Source organism: Rhipicephalus sanguineus, chromosome 3 (genome assembly GCF_013339695.2).
Source record: "Rhipicephalus sanguineus isolate Rsan-2018 chromosome 3, BIME_Rsan_1.4, whole genome shotgun sequence".
NCBI classification, from domain to species: Eukaryota; Metazoa; Arthropoda; class Arachnida; order Ixodida; family Ixodidae; genus Rhipicephalus; species Rhipicephalus sanguineus.
Genome location: NC_051178.1, coordinates 41,027,576 through 41,042,461, shown reverse-complemented (window position 1 = coordinate 41,042,461; position 14,886 = coordinate 41,027,576). Strand labels below are relative to the sequence as shown.

Genomic DNA, 14,886 nt, shown 5'->3' with positions numbered 1-14,886 from the left:
ACAATGCGTTCGCGTTAAGCTGGTCTGGGTACTGTTTCAGGAGGTGTGGGCGTATAGGCAGACGAGCGTTGTCCATCATAGACGAAATTTCCGGGCAGTCACAATCATCATGTTTACAAGATGAAGCGAGGGGATCAACGTCTTCATTTCCAGCAATGCCTAGGGGCGAAGGTATCCACTGGGCAGCTAGGGGCACCCCACGTCAGAGAATTTTGTCGGCGCATTCTATAATACTGCAAAGATAGGGCTGTCGGCCTCTATTCGAGCGAGTCTACTAAGGACACCACGAGAGTTTGTAAAAATGACGACCTTTGATGTAGGAACCCTTCTTGCACATACTTAAGGCCGACACCAATCGCTGCTAGTCACCGATCATGAAGGGTAAGGTATTTTAATCAACCGCCTGATGTCTGTCAAAAGGAGAAAAGAAAGCTGCAGAATCACCTAGGCCATCGCTGCGTACAGGTGCGTCTGCAATCTCCAAATTCTTCAAATAAGTGCGACCGGAATAATTGGAATAGTGCCGAAAGAGGTTGGTCACACTTTTTGCGTATTTCTGGAATTGACAGATGAATGAGGAACGTGCACTTGCTGTGCCCCTTTTGATGTTGTCACAAAAGTGGTTTTGTCAGAATTGCCAGTAATGCCAATAAACAAAGCTGCCATTTTCCCCATGCGAGACAGCAGGCACCGGTTCGGCCTATTACCAAGTTCTTCGCCATTAAGGGCTCGGTGCATATGCTCGATATGGTGTAACGATCTCTGGTCAACTTGTAGCCGTAGAGGCAACTGGTGTGCTTCAGGGAGTAATGGAATGGTGTTAATAAGCACTGTATACATTCATTAATTAATACATTCATTCATACACTGCACTATTCACCAAGTGGACAGTTAAAAGCCTTCTGCAAACGAATGTTTACCATTACCCAAATAGTTAATCACCAATCTTGTATTGGCATAACCGTATACAAACGTCCAACGGCTCTGCTTGCCGAGGTTTATTTCTCTGAGGCCTTGCAGTTCTCTTGAAGTTCCCATCCAGACAAACTTAAGTATTCAACAAGGCAGACCTCGTATAAAAACTCTTTTATTCCAGACGCAACAATGTTGTTTGCACACAAAATTTATCACAATGTTTCTTTTGCATCGCTTTCTTTGTATCTGTCATTTGCAAAGCTGTAGTCGGCAATCATAGCGCATGGAAAGAAGCGTGGTGGGAAATCGGCAAAGTAATATTTATTGCTTATAACTTACCAGTAACGGCTGAACTTAAAAAAGACAAAACTCTCTAAGCTAGAATAGATAAACATGAAACTAAAGAAAAATATTTTGTTCAATCATTAGCGCACTTTGATGCGTGTTCGGAGGCATGCTGCTGTGAATCCGCCCTTACTCAACGCAGCCTGCACGTATGCACCGCATTGCTGAGTAAGCACAACGGGTCTGGCAGTTGCAGAAGCGTTGCTGGGCAGATGCAGGAAAGAGCACACATCTGACAATGCCCGTCATGCCTATTTACATGTAGTTACAATATTTGAGCTGTGATGTGGTCTAGACGCGCCAGACGACCTGACGCCACAACTTAGTTGAACAAAACGTCAAAAGCGCGAAATTTGTTCTACATATTTTGAACCCAGCCTTAGTGGCTCTTCCAGGGGCTATAGAGTTTCGGTATACTAAACACCACAGCGTTTTACAATCCGTGACCGTCTGAAAAAACAATTCGTCCAGAAACACCCTCCTAGCCGTTCTTCTACAATCTTGTGATGACTAGCAAATCGGTATTCTGCATTACTAATAATAAAACAGTTGATGTTTAATCAGCGTTGAGAAATCAGATGTGCAGTTTCACATTAACTAGTGCTCATTTCAATATTCACGCGTCTGTAAGAAAGCCCCATACACGAGACTAGTGTTCATATCAACACACTCTATGGGCTTACGTGTTGGGCTGATGGAAAATTTTATGGCAGAGTTTCCCAGCTTAGGCGTGCATTGCGTGTTGGCAATGACGCGAAGTACACGAACGACCGCTTAAGCATGATGGTGTGCTTCATTCTTACTCGTATACGATATTTAGCTGCAAATACATGCAAGTTGGTGCACTCCAGCAATGTAATACTTTTGAATATGCGGATCTTAAAGAGACTTCCTTAAACTATATAGTGCCTCAGTGTGAAGCAGGGTGTCTGACCAGGCTAGTTGGTATTCCATGATTTCATAAACGTCGCGAAAGGGACACAAACAAGAGACTGAGAAGGACGGACGCCGACAGCGCCAGTCCCTTGTCCTTGTGTCCCTTCCGCGCTGTTCATGCAATCAATGTGAGGGCCGCCATACAAAGTACTTCTCACTGGCCATAGCTGCGAGAACGTAGAGCTTAGTAACCAAGAAATATGCAAATTTAAACAGTCACACAACATAATATTTGCTAGTGTGTCATCTATATAAATCTTTATACTCACACCAAAGGAAGTACAAAGAGCATATTCGATAGAAAATGCTTCTTAAGTATAATTAATTTCTCTTGATAGCTAATGAATAAATATTTTTCTAAGTGTATGACACATTTCGCTAGTGAACGAATGTACTCTCAGTTACTGTACCAATATACAACAAAACGTCCAATTCTTGGCGAAATTGAAACTATTACGATGAACAAAATACTGACCAAAACGCCCGTATATCGGGCTCCACCTTTAAACTACATTTTCCTTAATAATAGTCTTGGTTAGCTGGCAAAAGTAATAATTTTTAGAGCATGGATATGATTGAATTAAGAATAATGAAATAAAAATGGTGGACTCCATGACATCCCTAAACATTTCATGTTGTATAAGTACAGGGAATTTATGTTGCATGCCGTCTGCATGAAGGACCACGGTGAAGAAAAGAACATATGCCTGCAATAAAATGTTAATCGTAGATCTAGTTATAACACCGCCGCACTATGAGAAAAGAGGCGCATTAGAAAGGTGCACGCAGTTTCAGCGTGAGCTTCTATGCATTCAACGGCACCCGAACACGCGTGGGCAAGCAAAGTATCAAGCTTCATCACCCTCTGAATACGACAAACAACTTACACTGCCCAAAACCACACAGTCCAGCTTTATCAGTCACGCAGCTCTCCACAGCTTCACTCGCACAAGGTACACTGAACAGCACTGACAAATATTGGAAGAAAATATACACGTTGAGATTAATTTCTCACAGCCGGCACAATCTTCGTCTGCGGCAAAGAGAAACTAGAGGCCAACAACAACGCGTCGCACATCGTTCACGTTGATAACAAGCCCCATACCGCAAACAAAACTCGGGCACGCGTTCTAAGTATTTTCGCGAACAGCACCACACACTACGCTGTCAAAGAAGCCGTGACAATCTGCGTCACTTCTGTTGGTGGGATTGTAGGAATACGAACGTCTTCGTGAGCACTGCGAAAGCACGACTAGATCACGTGAGTCAATACTGCACACCTTTTTTACATCCAGATAACGCACCATTCTCTAGAAGTTGTCCAGATGCACAATTCGCACAATTGTTCTTTTTCACATAAAATTCATGCTGCATTGCTCGTGGAAGCAACAGTGGGAAAATGCACATTCTGAAGCCTACTTCACCAAAAGTCACTGAGGTCGATAGCTCAGACCGTACACATGTACGGTCTGAGCTATCGGCCATTGTGCGTACTTGCTACGCGTGCCGAACGGAACTGCTTCGCGTTACGGGTGTCGTTTTTAACCATTTTTGCGTTGCATCCTACCCGAGACAACTAGAGTCTCCGTGTAACAAGTAGCATGTGTGCATACGTTTTCCAAATGCAAGAAACTTGAACACGCTACTCATACGAAACGCTCCTGAAAGCTAGCGCTAGCCAGTCGTGTTGCTGATCAATATGGTTGGAAGACGTCCGGAATAACGAAAGCGCTCTAACGAGAGAAAATCCTCCGGAAGTTCCTAGGCGTTAACTTTAATTTTTTTTTAAAGCTAGGCACCAAAAACATTGACGGAACAACTCGCGCCCTGTCCTTATCAGTCATATTTAAAACGATCAATGCATGATGAAGTCTTCAAAGCTGTAATATGTGGCACATTACAGGCCACCAGAATTTTTTCTTGCCTTTGACACTCGCCGTAATAGTTGGCAAACGACCTTTCGGAACGCCATACACGTCTCACGGCCTTCGCGGTTCTCACTTTCACCGTGACTCTACTAGTTCAGTAATGTGCTATAAAAATTCTGTAGTAATCAATCGTGATTCCAATTACTCGGTCCCGTAATACCGCTTAAAAGGTGCGCAGCGTAACTGTCCCTTTTTCGTTCCCTTCTGGCGGCCCATATTTAGACGGAGTGGCCGCCGAAGGCGGAAAGACATGCCGGTGAACAGGGCAAAAAGAAACGTCGCCAGGATCTCGGCGACAGTCCTTAGTCGGGTCACCGCAGCAAGAGAGCTGTGAGAGCCGAGGCTATTACGGCGGCCAGCTGAGCTGCTGGGATCGAGGCGGCGCCCGCCGTGTCGTCGGGTGTAGCACACTTGTCTCCCGTAAAGTCCCCGACGCAGGCAGCGTAGGCCATCACGTGCGGAATGTACGACTGGTCGTGGACGCCAGTGTAGAGGTGCGCCCAGGGCCCCGTGGCGTACACGGCCACGTCTTCTCCGCCGTGGGTCTCCTCCGTGAGCGGGAAGGCCGACCGCTGCACGTAGTCGGGTTTCGCTGCACCGCGCAAGAACATCAGACTTACTTGTCAGTTTCCTTTGAAAACTGTTCTTCTAGTTTCTCCTATTAATCCAGTCCCTTCACTCACGAATATTCATTTAGCCCTCTGAAGGCCACGAAATGTCTATAAATTATCGCGAAACAATAGCGCAATATAGCGGAAAAATTGGCACAAGCGACATAAGCATTTCGCGACAACAGGCTGGCCTTCATAACTGCAAGAACTATTATACTGCAGATAGATTCCTTCGATGGGTGGTGCACTACATATTAACAATGATGACTAAATAATTTTCGCACGAAGTTGATGTAGCAATGAAGTGGTAAAATATCATGCTTGTCATCACATGTGGTAATCATCTTCTATTTACTCTTATTTTTTATTACCTTCTGTACAATATTTGCTAACGCGGTTGTATTTGGTTGTCATCACTGTTACTGCTATGACTACACATATTACGATAGCACGCGACAATGACGCTGTGTGCTCGATGTACCTGCCGTACCGCTCACATTTCCGCTTCTTCTTATCCCATGTAGTGTGTAGCGATTCTACTTGAAGGATCTCAAAGATGTTCCTTTTTTTTATTTCTTTAGAGGGTTAGCCCACAACAAGAGCAGCTCGTCTGCACTTCGACCTTAAACGTGCACAAGTTTTCACTGCACGTTTTAAAGGTGCAAGTTGCAGACACAACATCCTAAAACACGCGCGCACGTCAGGAAAACCACAATACCTTTTCATGCACATGCTTATCGCGGGGACGACAGCTATTAAAAAAAATAGACTGAAGTGTGCAGATCAACTCCAACTTTTTAGCTTATTGAAAGTTCAGTACGTGATTTGTAAGATCTTGTCCATCGCAGGAATGTTTAGATAAGTGCGCAGGGGCTCATAAATTCGTCTTAGCAATATGATTATACTTATTGGTAAGCAGAAAGAGGTGCCGTCGCATAAAGAGAAACAAACTTCAAGAAAACCTCCGTACCAACTTGCTCGTTTGTGAAGTTCTCACTGGGAGCTTTAAAGCCAGGGCCGTTTCCGTAGGTGAGAACAGTGAATGGCAATTGGTCGACGTCTGAATATCCGGCAATACCTGCAGGCATAGAATGATTATTTATATTAACAGTGCGATAAATTGCTATATGCGGGAATGAAAATACCACAAAATTAGTGCAGAGGGCGGTGCGGTGGTAAAGAAACGACGGAATTGTAAGCCTTGCAGTGGAACACACGAAAAATTGTTTTGAATATTAAATTCGAAGTTAGCAGATGCACTTTGACTGTCTCTTTATTTCTACCTATCTATGTCTATCTGTCTGTCGAAGATATCTACCTATCTGTGTCTATCTGCATGTATAAGATATATATCTCTGTCTGTCTCAGATATCTATCTATCTATCTATCTATCTATCTATCTATCTATCTATCTATCTATCTATCTATCTATCTATCTATCTATCTATCTATCTATCTATCTATCTATCTATCTATCTATCTATCTATCTATCTATCTATCTATCTATCTTATTGGGAAATGGAAACGCTGAAATTGATTATTCTCGGTCATTCCATTCGCTTTTATACTGGTGTTCTCTTGAGCTATATCAAACGTTATTCTCTGTACTTCCTTAATGTAGAGAGGTTAACAGAATTTTCTTACCAAATCCGCGATATGATTGTCATCATCCTTACTTATTGACCCTCTAATTCATGTGTCTTTACATAAGGGGGGGGGGGTAACAAATGGTAACAACGCGTAACAAGGCTGAACACATAAGTGCTGCTTAGAACAAAAAAAAACAGCAAACATATGAAAATGAGAAAGAAAGAGAAGAACAAAAAACAGTAAACACATGAAAATGAGAACTCCGATAAAGGCGCAGAGGGCTACTACTGGGGCTGCTGACAACTGTTTAAATTTTACACAATTTATCTCATTGACGATGCTGTCAGGAAGTATATTCCAATACGGTATGGCAGGTAGGTAGGTAGGTAGGTAGGTTGGCAGGTAGGTAGGTAGGTAAACAATTTTATTGATTCGTGAAGGAATCATGTGAGGGGGGGGGGGGCGGAAGCAGGACGACGATGGGCCCTCGGGCCGCTCTAGGTGGCCGGACACTTCTGCGCTTCGGCGACCCCTCTGGCCCAGCCCACTGTCCGGAGCTGTAACTCCGGTTGCGAGCTGTGCAGAGCAGCCTCCCATTGCTCCTGGTGTTCCAACCCTTGCCACGGGGGCTTGGGTTTGTTTGGACAATTCACAAAAACGTGATTGAAGTCGACTCTAGTGCTCGGGCACAAGTTGCAATGAGGAGAAGTTTCGCCATGCGTAATAAGGGAGAGAAGGAAAGGAGTCGTGACTGTGGCAGTTTGAAGTCTACGCCACAAAACCTGGTCACTTCTGGAGAGAGATTTATGTGGTGGGGGATACGTTAGGCGGGAATTTCGGTAAGAGTGCGATGTCGTGGTAGCTGAGGAGTCGATCCCTGGCACCGCGAAGCGAAGGCAGGTCGCTTTGAGCCCGGTTGACGAGTGGTAGGGCTTGGGTGTGAGCGGCCGTGTTGCCTGGGTGTCCACTGTGCGCAGGGACCCAAAGGAGGGTGATGAGGCGATCAGGCGGAGGAGATAACTCAAGGATTCTAGCTGCCGGAGAGTGGATTTTGAAAGTGGCGAAATTACGAAGGCGTTAGCTGAACCCTGAAGGCGTTGAACACTGCGACAATAAAATAGACGTCATGGTGATCTCATGGGCGGTAGGATTAGCAAGACGTTAATTTGATCGACTTGGTACACGCTTAGCTGGGCAGACACAGCGCAAAAAAGGACGAGGACGAAGGAACAAAGTACACTGGACGAGCGCTGAACTGACACATCTATTGCATCAACCGTCCATTTTTGAAGCGCACATCACCGCACACACCTTTAATATTTAGGGCAGACTGGAAAGTGTTTCAATGAGAGAGCAAAGAATCACAATTTGAATGGGCGCAACAAAACGGGATCTAGCACAACACTGCAAACGGTGCGGCTGTGTGCCCGTTCTTGAGAACACGGAGTTTTTAAAGGCACACTTACGAAAAACACAACGCTTGCGGCGAGAAGGCGCTTTGTAAGCGAGAAAACGCCCAAAAAGAAAATGTGGGTGGCGACGCCATCTTGAAGTTTCCGCACCATTCGCCGTGGCGTCAGGTGTTTTGACGGCGCCTACTAGGCACTACGTAGTTCCTAATCGGTAAACATGAAGTACGTTGTCTTCTGAGAGGGCTATGAACTAACATACCAAGTTTGGGGAAATTTTGTTGAGACAATGGTGCCAAAATACGATAAATCCATTATGAAATCCGCGACGACACGCGAGAAGGTTTCGGCGCGAAATTTAAAAATGAAATCTCGAACTTGATTTCTACTTGATTAATGACGGCGAGATCAATGACGTTAGAGTTATGAGAATACAAATTATCGATCTAAACCGATCCATTTTTTATCTTTAGTGTCCCTTTAAAAAAGGCAAATGGCAAAACAGAACGTGAAATCGTGAAAGCGTTTTTTATCAGGGAAGCAGGTGACAGTTGCTTCAGCAAGCCATCTATTTTGCTACCCGAAGCTGAAATTGAATATCTCAGATGTTTCAGGTAATTCATTACTTTTACCGTGTTTTTTGTTGGTCATCGTCTAATTTCCATCTATTCACTCCCATGAAATGTTATCGCTGTAAGAGCGCCTGCGCCACGACATTGGATTGTTGGTTGGTCGTTGTTTTTTCGTCTGCTGCTTGTTAATCCTTGTTAAGGTCTGGCTGCATTGGTTTTCACTTGTTGCCCTTTTACCTGAGCATGCAAGTTAGAGACTTTTCCGCTAGGGGAGAGTGCATGCGCAGGGGCGCGGTGCCAAAGGCGGATTGACATGTTTTGACACCTACTCTAAATTGTCCGCGCTTTCTTGGTGCGTTTCAGGGGACCGATGCCTCAGCCCTTGGAATTTACTTGCGATTGCCTCCCAATTAACGGGACGAGTGACACTCCCTTTGTTGATGCTTTTGCAGCAGACGATGATTAAATATGTCCGAGTGCTTTGTAATGGGTGGGACTTTAAAACATCCACTCGTTGCGCAATCCGCCGCTTTCATTTTCCTGCGCTGCCCTCTGCCGTTTGGTCGGGGCCAGGACAACCGCTATTGCCAGAAGCAAAGCTTCCGAGATGATGAGAAGTTACGCGACTTTTCCGCGAGGGGAGAGCGCATGCGCAGGGGCGCCGTGCAAAAGGCGGATTGACATGTTTTGGCGCCTGGCACGATTCTACGCTTCTGCCACGCAATACTACATGCGTTAAGGAGACTCCTTCCACTACATGACATTCGTACAGTGTTTTCTTTTTCTGAAGCAGTTGTCGTCAATAGCATGGCTCTGTGGTAGAACACCTGCTTGCCGCGCAGATGGTCTGGGTTCGATTCTCACTCGAACTCGAAGATTTTTATTATTTATGCTATTTGCGTCTCTCTCGAATTTTTGGTCACGGACAAGTCGCCGAGGAACCAACACACCACTCATGCATGACGCAGTTCAGTGGTCCTTGAATTCGATACAGTATCTTGACGCGAGATAGGCTGGCAAATGGATTTACCGCGAGGTAGGTTCTGCGGAGCATTTCTTATTTAGTATTGCTTTGCTTTGTTTCGGGGTTAAGAAAGAGTCTGCGTCATCTAGTGGGTAAGTAAGTAGATGTGTGATAAGTTTACGCGATTTATGAGGCCTGCTGTTAAAAAGGGCCCCAGCATAAGCCAAATTGACGATGCCTGACAATTGCATGCAGGGCTGATCTTGGAAATAAATAGACAAAAAAGATGACGAAGAAAGGTCGTCGGTGTAGCTTAAATTGAGAACGTGCCGTAATGCGTGACATGTGTGTCTTAAGCCCAAGTGCGGTACCTTATGAATATGAGGTACCTTACAAAGCTGGTACGTCTTGCGGCTGGACAGCCTTCTTGATATTCAAAGGTTCACCTTTTTTAGAGGTTGTCTAGTTGGTGTTCATTTTCTATGCTTAGTCATTTCCACATACACATAGTAATGAACGCCATCTTGTGCTCTGACATCGTGCTTCTCGACCTCTACTAGCACTGACTGTCAGGGTTTGTCTTTTTCAAACGCACAGACTACTGCGCGGCTCTTCAAAGTCCCTGCATTGACTACAGAGAAGCCGCATTCATGCACAGTGCGGGCGGGACGGTTTGGCAGTCGTCCGTCAAAACGTAATTACGATGTGTCGGAAGTCAGAGCCGTGCTTCACCGAAGAACGTGATTGTGGCCGTGCCATGTGGTACGTGGCGTTAATCATTGTAATAGTAACAAAATGCAACGAGAATAGTGCGCCGAGGATCACATCCGGCTCTCCTATTTACGTTCCCCGGATGTGCGCGCGACGGTATCTCCGGCATGAGCTGTGCACTCGCAGTGAGAAGGCGACGCGTGACGCCGCTTCTAGGGCACGGCCGTCTCCGAATAAACTAAATAATATGCTACTCAATCTGTTCATAAGCTTTGTTCACAAGTACGTTTCACCTGTACGCGTACGCAGAATACGCAAAGCAGTTGTATTAGTAGAATTTTTCCGCTGCATTAGTGGCCTCCGATATACCATCGCAGATTATTATAGCACACGAGCCATCGTGCCCGCCATGAGTTGATACTGTCGAAATTGACCGTAGTCAACTTTGTACGCTGCCATCACCGCTAAAGAAAACGTAGTTGCTGAACGATAGCGTTTTTCTTAGGCTGATCTTAGGCTGATCATGTGGCCAAGACCATGTATATGCGCGTCGCCAAAATTAATCCATATAGGACAATGCTCCGAGGCGGTTGTTCAACTTGATATTCCCTGGTTTGGTGATGCAGCCGCAGGAGCCTTAAAGGGGCCATCACATTTACGTGCGTCAACAAGCAAACAGCTCTACTAGTTAATCTGCCTATGCGCCAGTAGCAACGCAGACTGTAATTGATAACACGAGCTGCGCTTTTTACATGCGCATCTTACCCATGATGCAGGGGGTTTTACTAAAAGAAGATTTTATAGCGGAGCCGTTAAGCTTTTCGTTATGCCGTTTCGTGTTGACCGATAATTACCACCATCTTGAACCGATACGCGCTGCTATCTTCGCCTCTTCCTCTTACGCACAGGATATTTATTTTTGCTCCTGCATTCTGCAGGCAACTCTTTTAGTGATATTTGGGCAACGTATGATACCGCTCAAAGCATTCCCCTGTGTGCAGGCCAGGGTTATTACTGCAGGTTTCCACCGCCGCCGTCGTCGTCTTCGTCACTCACTTCTGTCGAATCACTGTCATCACTGTCTGGTGGAGGCACGTAATTCTCTTCCTCACTAAAGTCATCCTCGCTTTCGCTAAAAGCACCGCCGTAAAACGCACGCGGTGAAAACGTGGCCATACTTCTCAGCGAACCGCGCGCGCGAGTGGGTACGCTCTAGGCCCCGTGCTGATCATAGTGCTGCACCCTAGTGTCAAAAAAGTAAAACCTCAACAAACAAAGCTCACTTATTCCTCAAGAGATGGCCCTTCATGTATACAAAAAATGCGCGCGACTCGCGGTGAGAAAACAGCAAAATTTAAACCACGAACACCCTTGTCGGGCGGGGCCCGACAGCGGACCGCTACGGCCGTGTTGTATCATCTTCTTCTTCGCTCCTAGAACATGTGTGCCGAATTGTCCGGCGTGGGATGCAATAAATTTGATGGTTGGGAGCACGAGTACAGAGAGAGAGAGAGAGAGAGAGAACGTGGTAGAAAGAAAGAGAAAGAGAAATTCTAGGCGAAAAAGTTTTTTCTTGCGGCGGGATTCGAACCCCCGTACCCGCGATCCGAAGGCGAGCATCTTAACGACTCGGCTATCCAGGCACGCTAGCAGAGCATACCATAGCCCTGCATAGTATAGCATAATAAGGGGTGCAAAGGGAAGTGAGGATGAGGAGGAGGCAAGGAGGGCGGGACGATTGTAAAGCATAGCAGAGAAAGAAAAAGAAAGCGAGACATGGTGGAAAAGAAAGGCGAAAAAAAAATTCGGCAGATCCCACACCTTGTGGGAATCCGTTTCATGCGAAGCAGTCAGCGAGGAGTTCTATGATGCATTTGTTCGCTTTCAGTCAATCGTTACGAGGTGGACCGACGTGTTTTTTTTTTTTTGTGTGTAGTAGTTGTGTGCACATCGTGGGCTTACCAGGCACGTCGACAACACTGGCATTTATAGGGCAACTTAGGATCTGACGTAACGTCAGCACTCACTTTAGAGCACATACGTCAGTATTATCGAAACGAAGTGAACTGTATGGCGCGATGATGTCATTATCATACGTAATTTTCGTTAGCGTATACATGCGTGGTCGAGCGACACTTGAATATAGCTTGCTGAATCATTGGAATACACATGTGATATTTATTAGACTGCTATAAAAGCGGAGCGAACACTGGAACCACAGACGTTAACCTGACATGACGCCTGCATCGTAGGAATACATATGTAGCACCGATTGCTTTCTTATAAAATTAGCAAGCACCACAACCACAACTGACGTTGCACCGACAATACGCTTGCATAGGGTGTTTTTTCAAAGCAGTTTCCACACCTGGCTTGGCTCTGTGGTAGAATACCTGACTATCAAGCAGAATGCTTGAGTTCGATTCCTGCTGGGATCCTGATTTTTATTTGCATTCGCCGGGTCACCGCTGCAGGTGTCGGTTTTCACCAATGTATGTTGTCGCCGTTCTTTGGTAGATATAAACTATCAATCACCTCTGGTGCATACCCGTATACCGCGGCCCGTGGTAACCTGTCTGTCATACCTGTCTGGAAGAAAGGGTTTGACGACATACGGGGCAGGATTTTTATGTTAATCATATCATGACGTCAAGTCCTCCTACCCTCCGATGCTAATTTTGGTGCACACGAAGTTAAGCATGCGGTCACGACAGCACCCAGACGTAGGTGGATAGATAGATAGATAGATAGATAGATAGATAGATAGATAGATAGATAGATAGATAGATAGATAGATAGATAGATAGATAGATAGATAGATAGATAGATAGATAGATAGATAGATAGATAGATAGATAGATAGATAGATAGATAGATAGATAGATAGATAGATAGATAGATAGATAGATAGATAGATAGATAGATAGATAGATAGATAGATAGATAGATAGATAGATAGAAACGCTCAAAGTGCCAAAGGTTCGCTAAGAAATGGTTCGCATTTAAAACAAAGATAGAAAAAAACAGGCAGCGGAACTAGAGAGAGAGAAGGAGACAAACAGGGACAAAAAATACATCAAAAGTAGAGAGACGAGAGAGAAAGAGTTTCGAGAAAGAAATAGAAAAATAAAGAGAAACAAAGAAGGCCGCCCAGCTCTCGTTTACCGGGCACAAGTTCGGCGAAAGAAGTTTCGTCTTGAACCCGCCCACTGCTGACTTCTCCAACGTCACGACCACGTGACAATATTACTTTTGTGCCTTTAAGAATTTTGGCAGATATCTTGTCAGGCCCAGATGCAATGGATATTTTTCCATTATCAGTTAGCTTACATGTTCCTTCTGGCGAGGTACTAACTGGTGGCATTTGAGGAAAGTGTGAACCGTGCGGCACAGGAATATTTGCAACAGTTTCCTTAGTGATAACGGACATGAAGTCGGTATTAAGGTCAGAACGAAACTTTTTTGGAACGACAGAACCACCTTGATTTAATGAAGTGCTGTCACGCGCGCTACTGTGCTTGGGAATTATTAAAATCCAAAACCTTTTTGGGTTGTTTCGGGTGTCAAGTATGCCCTTGTTGTAGAAGTGCCGTTTAGTTCTCCTCAGCACCTTAGCAGAATTACGCCTACACTCGAAGTACTTCCTCCATTTTGATGCTTAAGTGGAGCTGATCTTTTATTTTTATTCTACGGTTTTCAGGAGATGTTCGCACTTTTGTATAGCTCCGGCTACTGCTTTTTTTTTTTCTTTTCAAAGACACAGCATTGAAAAGAAAAAAAATGCGTAAAAGAGCAGGAAGCAGTATTATTGTAAGTCCATTCACAGAACAACGCAAGAAAAAAAGACACAAAATACAGTCTCGTCACATAACACTACTGTTCACATAAAATGCAGTTACACGAGCACCTTATATGCTTTCAATAAAGCACCACACTACGCCCAGTCACATGCCAGCACTGAAATTGGCAAAGTCCAGTCATAGGGACGCAGAATGAGCTCTCATATCAAGCGACAGATAACGCGACATGGTCAGGTCAAACTATAAGCATGAAGTCAGTCTAAAAAGACTTTTTCCAATATTTTCCAAGAATAACCACTCCCTTCTAGGAGCTTGTTGACTGCTAATAGTGACCGTTTTTTGGGGGCACGTGTTCGGCATGGACGTACGACTTTTCGGAGGCTGAAACTCGTATTACTTGTCTTTCGTCCTGATATCGTGAGCATTCTACTAAGATATTGAAGCAAAGTCCTTTCCTTGCCTTTTTGCAAGTTGCCAAGTTTCCTACGTAGCGGCGACTGCGCAGTTCGTTTGAATTAATTATTTTCATGTTTCTTTTTATGTTTCATCTAATAAACCTTTCCGTAAGCGCTCGTTCTTCGTCCGTGTTTTTTGCGCTGCTTTAACCATAATGATACTAAGATATGTTTTACATCTACACCCACGTGTCCATGTGCGTATTCTGGACTATGTTCTCGTGAAATTTTGTGTAAAAGGTGTTTTGTGTACGCGGTACCCAGCTGAAGGCGGTGCACCAGCGTTTCAAAGGCCCTGCTTGCATTTAACTTTGAAGGGATCCGGAATTCAAGATAGGATCAATGCAATTTAGGTCCCAATATCTTGAATTTCCATCAAACCATGCCGCTCTGCAACCACGAGTTGACAGCTGTCAGAGCATGTGCTGCAATTCGCTCTGAACTCTCCTGAATAAAAGCTTTTTCTTATTACACAATTATCTTAATGAATTTGTAAACCACAGTTTCCAGGCACCACCACGAATGCAAACGACGGCTGCATAGGATTCCGTTAAGACAGACCATTTTATTTCTTTATAGGAAGCCCACTTTTCATCTATAGACTTATTAGTAGCTCATTGTTCAAAGCGTTCAAGAAATCCGACCATTT

The 14,886-nt window shown here is 44.8% G+C and overlaps 1 protein-coding gene across 1 annotated transcript in view; it reads right to left on the bottom strand.

Moving 5' to 3' along the window:
- Positions 1-1,071: 1,071 nt before the first annotated feature.
- The window catches only part of LOC119386577 (alkaline phosphatase), a 78,954-nt gene continuing 65,139 nt past the window's right edge, over positions 1,072-14,886 (bottom strand). The window contains exons 7-8 of the mRNA XM_037653865.2: positions 5,706-5,813; positions 1,072-4,716 (exon numbers count right to left, since the gene is read on the bottom strand). Of these exons, the coding sequence (XP_037509793.1) occupies positions 4,436-4,716; positions 5,706-5,813 (389 nt within the window). The 3' untranslated portion in view covers positions 1,072-4,435. The remainder of the gene's footprint in view (positions 4,717-5,705; positions 5,814-14,886) is intronic.